The following is a 12,436-nucleotide window of genomic DNA, read 5'->3' as shown; positions in this document are numbered from 1 at the left end:
AAAAAAAACCTTAAAATTGTGTTGTAATATTATACTTTATGGTGTAATCTCTGCTGTGAATCCACTTTGCTTACTCTACTGTAATTCTACAGCCTATTTGCATGATCCTCCCTCAAAGCTGCTTGTAACTAAATATTTCACTGTAATAATTTGGCTCCTGCTGCAAAAGACAGACACTATTTTCAATCTAAGAATAGATTAATGTCCCACTCTTCTTCAGCAATGTCAAACTTAAAGGACTGGTGATATGATGCTAAATTTAAATGTGTCGATAGACAGACAGACAGACAGATGGATAGATAGATAGATAGATTTGACAATAATAAAAGTAAATGCAAGACTACAATCCCTCTACAATATACAAAATATAACACACAATTGTCGAGGATAAAAGCTGAAAGCATGTCTCCATTTTGATCCAACATCACATTTTCCCTCTTAAAGTCAACACCACAGTCACACAGGCTATTGATTGTTCTTTATTAGTGCATGTTGTGTACCGGTGAGCTCTCTTAGCGGACCCCCACGCTCAAACACTGAGGAGGACACAACTCTAGAGTTGGACACATAATTGTAGTTTTGCCTTTTCTCTGTCCCTATTTCCCAGAGTTGTAAATATTTAAAAAGTAGTACATCTCTTGAGTGGTCACGGTGGGGGAGATGGCGCATCCGTAGGTCTACCCGAACGCGTCGCTCGACGTCACATGCTCTCCAAAGCTCGGCACGGACGATGTGGTTCACCGGCGTGGCCATCGCTTCAGTTTACGGTGCAATCAGCGTGTTGGGGCTCATCGGCAACATCACCCTCATCAAGACGTTTTGCTCTGCCAAATCCATCCGCAATGTGCCGAACCTCTTCATGTCGAGTCTCGCGCTGGGGGACGTTTTGCTGCTGGTGACCTGCGCTCCGGTGGACGCCAGCCGCTACCTGTCAGAGGAGTGGCTGTTCGGGAGAGTGGGCTGTAAAGTCATCCCGTTCATTCAGCTCACTTCGGTTGGGGTGTCTGTGTTCACTCTCACAGCGCTCTCCGCTGACAGGTAGGCTACGCTTTTGGTTGTTATAATCATCTCATTGGCGCTTGTAATCACTACAACTTTTTAAAAATAAAATGGCACATGTACGGCAGCCAAATTATACAATTGTCGTCTTGTTTTCGTCGTTAAAAGCAGGCACGCGCCATATGTGCAAATCCGATGTGTTATCATTACAATGGCGCGTTTAAGCGTTTAACTGTGTATTGATCAGGGCAGTATTACGCAAGACAGACCTGTCTGTTGACACTTGTAAAACAATAAAGGCAATCAATTGTGACAGATCAATCAATCTAATTCATTTTCTTTTTGTTGTCAAATGACATGAAGATTACTTTTTCATGTTTAGGTGACAGAAGAAATCACTGTCACGGGAGGAACTGCGCGATATCAACGTGATTTGAAGCCTCGGCTGTCGGTGGAAAACTTCGATGTTGTAGTTGTCGGTGATGTTTGTGCGCGCTTAAAGATATGTTTCAGGATGATTTAATATAAATATCACAGTAAGCTGAGAGAAAACATCTGGACCGCCTCTCGAAACAGACAAGAGCTTCATGCGGGAAAATATGATTTCAGTCACTCGTGCGTGTGCGTGTGCGCGTGCGTGCGTGAATATCCACGCGTGCTCATGTTTCAGTTCTCCCTCTTATCATCTTCCATCTTTGGAACCTCGTGAGCGCAAGAAACGAGATGGAAATAATTTTTTGGAAAACCGCATTGTGGTGAGTTTTATTTCACTTTGTCCTCAAGCTTTGTGTAACTAATAATAATGCCTAATAATAATAATAATAATAGTAATGTTCAAATGAATCCTTCATGGAGTCTCAATTTGAATTGTGATAATGGTGCACCATCTTTCTCCAGCCGCAAGATTATCATTCATGGTAAAACCAGCCGTCTTGAATGCCATAAAATGAATGATGGCCACTTATCATAATAATAATAATAATAATAATAATACGTTGTATTTGTATCGCACCTTTCAAAACATAATTACAAAGTGCTTCCCAACAGCCAAATTAAATGACAATAAAATAAAAGCATTATAAAAAGAACATAAAAGTAAGAATAAACTCAAATATCATGTTTTAATCAATTTCCTTTTACAGCTTCAGCTATTTTTTCAATGAAGCTATCTTAATAAAGGCTGCCTCTTTAACTTTATGGCAGCAGAATATTATTACTAAAACCAGAGAACTCAGGCCATGTAGAAGTTCCAGATTTGCATGATATAAACAATAAACATGGTGACACTCGAAGTTACCATTTTGTTAATTCTGAGATCACAGCAGAAAAAGCGTGGCCTATTAGCTTGTCTTGCTTAATGACCCCGGACCCTGTAGCTTACTCATACTGCCACTACCGTTCATGTGTGTATTGCATCTTGCAGACATGTAGCATTCATTTCTGAGGATGTGCACAACCAACGCTCCAAACAGAGGCAGGATACGCAAGTGTCAGGGACCAAGCAGTAAGGCAAAAAGGAAACAGGAGTTGGAAAAACTGGGTTTTTATTTACCCAAAAACATTATAAACTAGGCCTCTAAAAGAGGTCAACGCAACATAACTACACTCCATAAAACAACTCAACAAGATGAACAAACACCACAATGACCCACAAGGGAACATATATAGTGGCTCAGCCAAACCAAGTAAAACACAAGGGGTAAACAAAATGGACATCAACTACAACTAAATATAAAGCAAAACTAACTAAACCCAAATTATTATTTTTAATCTTGGGTTTTTCTACGGATTAAACAAAACATAAAAATTGTTAATGAGCTTTAGTGGTGCTGGTAGGTGGATTTTGTTACCTCTGGGAAGAGCCAGGCTAGCTGTTCCCCCTGTTTCAAGTCTTTGTGCTAAGCTAAGTTAGCCAACTGCTGGCTGTAGCTTCATATTTATTTACAGGAGTGGTATCAATCTAATGTCAATGTAAGCGTATTTCCCAAAATGTCGAGCTATTCCTTTAAACAGTTACTCCAACGATTTTACACATTGAATTCAGTTTCTGTCTCTAATCTGTCTCTTGTGACCCTTCCAACGACCCTTATGTGCAACTCTAAATCGCTGGAGGATCCCATAGAATTGCTGCCACTGTGAGTCATCTAACATTGTCTATGCAAAACGTTATGGGGCGTATGGGGTTAATTTTGTGGGTTATTAAAGTGTGATTGCAAGCCATCCAACAAAATCTGCAAACCAAAATAGAGCTACAACATTAAATGCCAAGAAGTGTGATTTGCATCTAAAATCACAGCTTCAGCATGACTGTATTGCCTTATTATTCTTACCATACTGTTATATAAAAAAGACCCCAGTGCTGTAAAGTGCTGAGGTCACAGAAAGGGCCAATTTTACCTCGCTTTACCCTTACCTGACAACCTTTAATCTCTGTCCCTCATTCACAGTTACAGGTTGGAAGAAAAACGAATTAAAAACAAAGTTGAAATTTTGAACTATCTATAAACCACTTGCCTGTAAGCTTCTAGCTCTGTAAGATTTAGTTGTTACAGCCACTGATCCAAAGAGAGAAATCCTGCTATTGTCCTAAGTTTGCCGGAGTATTTCTATTTCTCTTTGAAAGTAGTTAGAACTTGCTTCACATGTATTTGGAGTTGGGGTGAAGGAAATGAGCTACAGGGCTCAGCGTTTTAAGTTTATTCGGTTGGACAAGCTTCTCTGTGCATCTTTGGTAATCAATCATTTTAATTGCATGCTGCAGCAACAGGAAGGTGCTCAACATGTGGGTGGGAATTGATGCATCAGAGGTGATATGGTGAGTGTTGACTGGCCTCCACTAACGTTTCACATTTCATTAAACCCCTGTGTCTGTCAGCACTACACATGCTCCAAACCTTCACCACTCGTTGAATTCAGTGTCACTCTTGTGGCGTGGGGATCCCTCAGACAAGAATTGAGGATGGCTTGGCTTGCCTCTTCGTCTAACACGGCTGAACTATTGTAAAAAGAGGCTTTTGGTATGACTGATGATTTAATCAATGGTTTTCACTGAAAATACTGTCCCTATGGACTCATGAACGCAACCAAATTTATTTAACTCAAATTCCACAAAATTTGATGGCATTATAGGATTTCTTCTGTAGCTACTTCTATAGGTGGCAATAGGACGATATTAGTTATATTAACAGCAGTGGCTAGGACACATATGGTAGCCCCTGCTAGTGCAATTTTCGTCAAAATTCGTACTCATTGTCATAACACTGTCAAATTTGAACACACAGACACACATATATTTAGATTCTGTGTGACTTACACTTTTCGACGATGTCATTATCTTTGATGTCCATCGCAAATAAATGTCAATATAACTGCAAGGAGTCGTAGAAAAAAGACGCTCCTTAGAACTCCAGAACTTGACTGAGAATCATCTTGTTTCTCGTCATCTTCAAGATCAAAGTACTCCACTGATGGTTATCTATACATCCGTGGCTACATTTCAAACAGGAACTGCTAATGGCTAATTCGGCATACTTTTAACAGTGCCAATTTGCCAAAATGTAAACAAAGTTTAGCAAGTTTTAGCCCACAGCATAACTTATTGAATCAAGGTAGAATTATACTTCCTGTTTACCTCTCCCAAAGCACCATGGGAATAGGTGGTTCCAAAACTTGAGCATGACAGAAAATAAGTGTGAGGCTGTGGAAATCCCTGCTCTATCCTGTTAAATATTAATGACTACACAAGCAACAATCAAAGTTAAAGCTCATAATAAAACAATAGGTGCCTTATGTATTATTTATTGGAGACAGAAATCTCTTGTGAAATATCCAAAACTGTTCCAACAGAAAATTGTTCATGAAAGTGTTCATGTACGACCCCATTGTTTATAGTAAGAAGGTGATTGAGAAAATATGTTTTCAGGGCCTTTAAACATCAAACTATTCCTCATTGGAGGGTGGGCAAAAACTACAACACAAGTGGAGTGGAAGTAGCCTGTTTATCTGTTATGGATAACACACATTGTCATTCTGCACATACAGTGCTGGGTGGCACAATTAATGTTCAGCCACAGGAATCTCAACAGTGTGTGGTGTTCAGTTCCACGCTCACATTGTTAACAGATTGGTTGAATGTTTTTCAAGGTAAGGATTTCAATGAGCACAGCTCCTACACATTATCCTTCAATCAAATGGTGTTTGTGGTTTTCTAGAATTATAAACTACGACCTTGGACACTCTCAAGTAAAGGACTCGGGGTAGATAGAAACAACATTTAATCAAATAGACAAGTGGAGGTGAAGTGGGCAAAGAAAAAAAGACCTGCCTGCCTTCTGTATGACCTGGCTATCCCTATTCAAACCTGTTCAAAGATCTTAATAATCATTACTCCCTTCAAATATTCATAACACCACCAGGTTGATATTATCTTCTAGATGAGGCTTGTTTTCATTGCCCCTCATTTTCTGTATTACTTCCTGAAGTTTAACAGGGCTAATGCTTTTACCCATAATGTTTAATAGATCAGCTATAAGACAATATTGAGAAGAACTTTTGGGTTGCCAGATTGTGAAAACTATGTGCAGCATTATACTTGCTTTGTCCTTTTGGCTGTAATTGATTTTTTTTTTCTTTTAATTGATGCAGGGTGACCAATGGACCATTTTACCACATGTCTTCTGGGAAAAGAGCTGCAGAGCACCTGGACAAAATTCATTTATTAACAACTTATAAACATTTACAACTGCACACAAAATGGATTGTTGTAAAAACTGACTTATTTTTGCTGGTGGCTTATAATTGGTTTATATATCTTTGACAGTCTGAATGTTTTTAAGGTAGAGATGATGAATAAGCCATTTTGGGCTTTTACTTTCCATTGTTATTTTCTTATGTCATTTATTTTGAAGTGAGAAACCCACGTCCCTTGATAATATAATAATAAATGTAAGAAAAATAAAAGATAATAAAATAAGAAACCTACGAGTGTGTATTATTTACTGCATTATTACCAAATATAAAAACACAAAAACATTTTATTAAAATTTTGAGTTTTATTGGAACAGCACACTGAAGTTGAATAAGTAAACTTCCGAACTTGAGAATGTAATAACAACTCCTAACATAAACATTTCACCTCTACTGTACTGTTCTCTTTTTGTTAGAGCAGCTACAATCAATAATTTTTTATATTAACAATAGGCCACGTAGTGATAAACTCACAGAGAATAATCATTAACTACCTCCAAGTGGCCAAAAAATCAATTATTGCAGGTTTAAGTGTTGAACGCTCTCTGTCTATCAGGTACAGGGCCATTGTGAAGCCCCTGGACATCCAAACATCAAGCACCACTACCAGCATTGTCCTGCGGGCAGCGCTCATCTGGCTCTTCTCCCTGGTCCTGGCTATTCCAGAAGCCGTCTTCTCTGACCTCCACACCTTCAATGTCACCTCCACTAATGAGAGCTTCGTCACCTGCGCCCCTTACCCCCATGCTGGGGAACTGCACCCTAAGATCCACTCCATGGCCTCCTTCCTCATTTTCTATGTCATTCCCCTGCTGGTCATATCTGTGTACTACACCTTCATTGCCCGGAGCCTGATGAGGAGCGCCTCAAACCTGCCTGTGGAGGGCAACGTGCATGCAAGACAACAGGCCAGTGTTAACATTCATTATCATGATGAGTACTTTTACTTTTGATACTTTAAACACATTTTGATGATGTTTTTACTTGAGTAGAATTTTGAATGCAGGACTTAACAGATTATTTACATTGTTGTATCGCCTCTTTTACAGTAAAAGATCTGAATACTTCTTCAATCCCTAAACCTTCATGTTTTGGATGTGTTTAATGCCTGTTCATGTCTATTGCTCTTTGGTTCCAACAGGTTGAATCAAGGAAGCGTTTGGCCAAGACAGTGCTGGTGTTTGTTGGTCTCTTCGCAGTATGCTGGCTTCCCAGTCACATTATCTACTTATATCGCTCCTATCACTACTCCCAGGTAGACAAAAAATAGTTTGTTTCTACTTGTTTGTAAACACTAAGTGTAACTCACATAAAATATGTGTATTCAGGTTCATACCGGAAGTGGGCTGTTAGAAATCGTCTATACGGCTTAATTCACTGTATTTAATTGTTTTCTACTGCCATTTGTATTCATCATAAGTTTAGCAGCCTAAAAAATATACAAAATAATATTTGTTAATGTTGTATCTTAACCATGTACCTAAATTAATTATACATTCATAAGCTAGACAAGATGGAAATGGATAGTCGAGCAAGAATTTCACTGGGCCATGTATTGCATGTTTTTTTCATGGACAATGGAAAGACGTCTAGATGAATTTAAAGTTGGTCCAGAGGAATTAAAACAATTAGAACGCTACTGACATTGTCTGATTGTTTGTACCTGCACCGCACGCTCATATCTGAATGATGTGCTCCTATTTGTTTACATCTCTAATATACACACACCTCTACTTGTCTGTCTCTCCATCTTATAAACCATCTTTTTTCAACTCTCTCCCCCCCCCCCCCCCCCCCCCCCACACACACACACACACCAGGTGGACACTTCCCTGGCTCACTTTGTGTGCAGCGTCGTAGCTCGCATCCTGGCCTTCACCAACTCCTGCCTCAACCCTTTTGCCCTTTACCTGCTGAGCAAGGCCTTCCAGAAGCAGTTCAACCAGCAGCTGTGTTGCTGCTGTCGTATGGTCCTCAAGCGCTCCACCCAGAGCCCGACACATTATAACACACGTGTGACCTCCATCCGCAGCACACATCACTCCATGGCAAGTCTGAGCATGATGAATGGCAGACGGGTCTGTCAGGAGGATTGTGTGTGAGGGAAGTGTGTTTGTTTATGTGGCGGGGACGGAATAAGGGGTGAATGGAGAGAGAGACAGACAACGCCACCTGGGGAATTGCACCCTAGGAAATACTATCAAAAAAAAACTTGAATATTTGGAAAGTTAGAGTAATACACACAGGTTCGTTACTGACCAGGCAGAGACGTGTTTGTCAAAATAAACCAAATGTTTTATTGATATAATCAATGAATAGTCAAATAGGCACGGACTGGAGCTGCTTGGGAAAAAAAGATTATTAATAAACAAAGAAAAATTAATGACGCCAATAAGGGGGATAACATGAATACTTTTATTATAAATGTAGCTAAAAAGGCCTAAATACAAAACCTAAAACCGTAAGTACTCTCTAAAACTGCCAGTCCAACATAAACTAAGCAAACAGGGGCCAATATATCCTAACCCATTGACTAATTAGTGTTGGTCAAACTCTATAAACACTGAGCCCTGTGTCCTAGAAAATACATGTAAAGTCTGAGATAAACCTGAATACATCCAACCTTACGAGGATGACAGAGAATTTGGCAGAATTTGGAGGAGAAGAGACATGAAAGGATAACATTTTGCATTTCTGTGAACAATAATCATCTCTAATGAAACCACATGAACAGTATTTACTGGAGTGAAAAGTGATGTTTTTAGTAGAAACCAGTGTTAGTCTTTAAAATCGTCAGAATAAGGCGGGTCACCACTTTAGTACCAAGACAATGGCACTTCTAGGAGTCAAGGAGCACCTTTAACGAAGTACAAATGACTAAATCACAAACATTGACCCTTTTTTATGATAAATAAGATGAAAAATGTAAAAGGTCCATCAGTGTGCTCTGATATGTGGTATTATTTCATATTGGCGGAGATTCTACTGAATTTTGATGTGTAATGTTCTGCCTGCACCCTGTTTCTGTATATGTGTTATATTTCTAAATGTCAGTTTCTGTGATAACTGTGAAATCTGCGGCGTACCTTCAGAGATGTGTTTGTTTATTGAGCTGTGTCTCAGTTGTTCACAGTGTGAAACATGAACAGTGAATGTAAATGCGTGTATTAGATATCACATTTGTAATTTGGTATTGGATTGTGCAGTGTGTGTTTGTATTTTTTAGTAGTTGTGTGTGTGTGTGTGTGTTTATGTAGTTTACATGCAGTTCTCATGGAAATTCATTTGACAGACTGTTGGTAGCTTAAACATATTGCACCATGTATTTCTCTTTTCAACAGAAGAAAAATAATATAAAATCAATAAAGATGGCAGTCAAATTAGTGTGCAGTATATCACTTTCTTCATTATATTTCATAGTGAAAGTGTGTTTAGAGTCTTAGTCCTGTTGACTGTGTACACACCACATCCTTTCTGCACCACTGTGCTCACTGGACGTGATTGTTCTGCACTGTCACATGCTAGATTTACAGTCACCATATCACAGTGCAATGTCCTAATTTGGTGCTTCACAGAGGGAGAGGATCATGCCCAGGTGGTGATGAGTGGGTGCATAATTCAGTCTGGATAGTGTTTGTTTAATTGTGGTGTAAGCTCCTTGCCAAATTTCTGTCCTGCATGATCTCAACCATCTACTTAACATGTCATCTTTATGGTCAGGCTCATTCTGGGGAAAGTCTGGAATGTAAATAAGGATTAGTTGTTATCTTTTTATATCAAGGAATGAAGGACACACAAATTAAGACTCATGAAAGCACATTGACACATGTTTGAAATTCCTTTCAAAAACTCTATAGGAATTTAAAGGGAATTCAGCAGGAATTCAGCATAAATCCTGCAGGAAGATTAATCCTGTACAATTCCTCTTGAGATTATTATTAGAGATTGTTATTGTGGACATGTACAACAGTTACAGCTGTTTCTGCATGATGCCAGAAGGAATTCGGCATGGCCACCTCTCATACAGTACTTGCACCTGATGGATTATTACATCAAGTATAATGGTTTTTGTAATCAATCAAGTTTATTAATTATTTAAAGAATCTCAATAGTACATCATAATAACAAGAAAACAAAAAACATCATTCAGTGTAGCTCTTGAGCCTTTCACTGATCAAATGCAGAGAAAAACTTGTATAACATGTCTTGTATAACTTGTATAACATGCATAACATGTAACATGGTGTGACTACATAATGTTCTTTTTCTCTCAGTTTTGAAGAACTAAAGTGATGAGCCTATATATAGAAAGGTGGGATTCGCTCTTATTGAATGGTGTAAAGTTGGTTCTCCATTAGACATTTCAGTCTCATCCTTCTATTACATTCGAGTTTTCCTCATAGGTATCTCTCTCTAACAGATAACCCAGAACTGTCTCAACAGGAGGAAAGAAATTAAAAGCAAAAACACCTCCAACCCTCCTGAACCACTCACACAGTCACTTTAAATGTCAGTGTTGTGTGCAGATGTTATACCTCTTCACTGAACACTGTATTGATCCATATGTGGCCTGCACCCTTGTTACATGTGCCAGCCTAGAGAGCATCTATTCATCCATCCATTATCTATACCCGCTTATACTTGAGGGGGCAGCTGACATTGGGCGAGAGGTGCGGGTTCATCCACCTCATGTCGCCTGTCAATCACAGGGCTGACATGTAGAGACAGACAACCATTCACACTCACACTCATGCCTCAAAATGGCCGCATAGCCCTGGAAACAACCAAATGCCAAGTGTCAGAACCATCAAAGGATATCGGAGGTCTGAAATGTTTTCATGTTTATGAAATATATGAATATAAAAATATCAATGTCGCTTTATGTAAAATTCATCACTTTTAGATGGTATATAATTGGTGACATGGGGGCCTCTGCACAGCATCTCCATCCATCCTCTGTTTAGTTTGAAGCTCTGTCTTTGGGCCAACACATAAGATTAAAAAATGTACATCCTAATGGTCTCATTTTCATTTTCATTTGAGACTCTAATGTGGAAGTAAATATCTTAGTTGTTATCATGTTTTCAGAAAATGTCAGATAATGCCTACTTTGGATCTCGTTTTTATTTTGATGTACCCTATTTTTCTGTTTTTTTCCACTATTACGCAGTATAAGGACATGTTTTACTAGTACTGGTTGTAATAGTAGCAAAGATGAGATGGTTGCATTAAGGACAAAGAGTAGTAGGTGTTGAATAGCACAAAGTAAATAAGAAAAAATGGTTGTGGTATTTTCATTTTATATGTGACATTGTTATTTCCGCAGTTTTATATAATTTTGTAATTTTCCAACCTTAAGAGGTTTGTTGCTGTTGGTTAGAATGATGATGGGAAATGCTGGATTTTATGGTCAGTATCATCTATCTTTTTCTGCGTTTCTTTAATGTGTTTTCTGACTTCCTTAAAGAAAATGTTTCACAATGAAGGGTACATCATTTTCTTTTCACCCATTGTGCTGCACTGGCAGAAGATTTTCATCTATTTGATGTCCTTTAATATGCAATTGGGTGTTCCTGACAGGAAAACACGAGAGATTTGACTATTTGGAGCTATTTGGGTACCATGGAGACTTTAAAGAGAACCTGATGATGTACAGTGTCTTTGTGAAAATGTGTGAAAATCTCTCAGAGGTCTTTGAGATGGACTGAAGCAACAGAGTGCCATAGACATTTCCTCTGGGCTGCTGACACGGGCATCAGAAACAAACTTTGTTTTTACACTGCAGCTCCGTTTACACCATATGGCCAAAAGTATGAGGACACACACTTGTATACTTGTGGTCTGGGGCTGTCCCGTAGTTCCAATGGAGGGAAATCTTACACAAAGTCAACCCCATCCAACACCTTTGGGATGAATTGGAGTACCGATTGGTAGTCAGGCCTTACATCCAACATTGGTGCTCAACCATATCACAGTGTCATAAATGTGGTTTTATGAGGGGACTATTCTTGGCTGGGTGCTGTGACTACTTGAAAACCTCATGGCGATTCAAATAAGTCAAAATAAGCCCCACACATAAACAGTAAAACCACAATGAGACAATTTCACACTTCGGTTTTGGTGTTGATAAAAAAAAAAACAAGATATATCCGATATAATGTATGGAGCAGTTTTTTTATTTCATTTTTGAGTGGAAGTGGAACACACATTCCTGCAAATGGTTTCACACTATTTCACTGATCTACAGGTGGTGGTAACACGCCAAGATCTGTGCCAATTAAGGCAGGGAAGAAGAAAAAATCAACTCTGAAAATGTTTTGTGAGGAAGGAAATCATTTCATTATGATTGTTTGACCTCAAGGATACACACAATGTATTTTAGTGAGTAACATAACGTTTGTTTGTTTACAAGAAAACTCCACAGGGCTCCTTTAATAGATTGTTGCTTGCATTAAAAGTGGATATAAAATTTATATCAAGGTCTCGTATTTTGAGATTCATCTCATATTTGTCTCATATTTTCAAAATATGACTTGTTTTTTCCCTTCATCAAAAATAAGCCTAAACCAAACAAACATTTAATGTCATTTAATAAGGATTTTAATATTTGGTATTTGGGAAACTATAAACACAAGGATGGATATTATGCTCTTTTTCGTAATGATGTTTATACTCCAATTAACAGTGAGAA

The 12,436-nt window shown here is 38.6% G+C and overlaps 1 protein-coding gene across 1 annotated transcript; it reads left to right on the top strand.

The window, feature by feature from the left end:
* The first annotated feature begins 730 nt into the window (after positions 1 to 730).
* Positions 731 to 7,847, top strand: LOC139287554 (gastrin-releasing peptide receptor-like). Its single transcript, XM_070908632.1, has 4 exons — positions 731 to 1,038; positions 6,302 to 6,653; positions 6,887 to 7,000; positions 7,566 to 7,847. Exons 1-4 carry the CDS (start codon positions 731 to 733, stop codon positions 7,845 to 7,847), a joined length of 1,056 nt encoding a protein of 351 aa, XP_070764733.1.
* Positions 7,848 to 12,436: the final 4,589 nt, after the last annotated feature.

Source organism: Enoplosus armatus, chromosome 1, assembly GCF_043641665.1.
Source record: "Enoplosus armatus isolate fEnoArm2 chromosome 1, fEnoArm2.hap1, whole genome shotgun sequence".
Taxonomy (NCBI): Eukaryota; Metazoa; Chordata; class Actinopteri; order Centrarchiformes; family Enoplosidae; genus Enoplosus; species Enoplosus armatus.
This window is presented reverse-complemented; position numbering and strand designations above follow the sequence as displayed.

Bases quoted from the DNA above. Each gene is read 5' to 3' on its own strand.
- LOC139287554 (XM_070908632.1), top strand. From the start codon at position 731: ATGTGGTTCACCGGCGTGGCCATCGCTTCAGTTTACGGTGCAATCAGC. The intron at 1,039-6,301 runs GTAGGCTACGCT...TCTGTCTATCAG, and splicing joins ACAGCGCTCTCCGCTGACAG to GTACAGGGCCATTGTGAAGC. The intron at 7,001-7,565 runs GTAGACAAAAAA...CACACACACCAG, and splicing joins GCTCCTATCACTACTCCCAG to GTGGACACTTCCCTGGCTCA.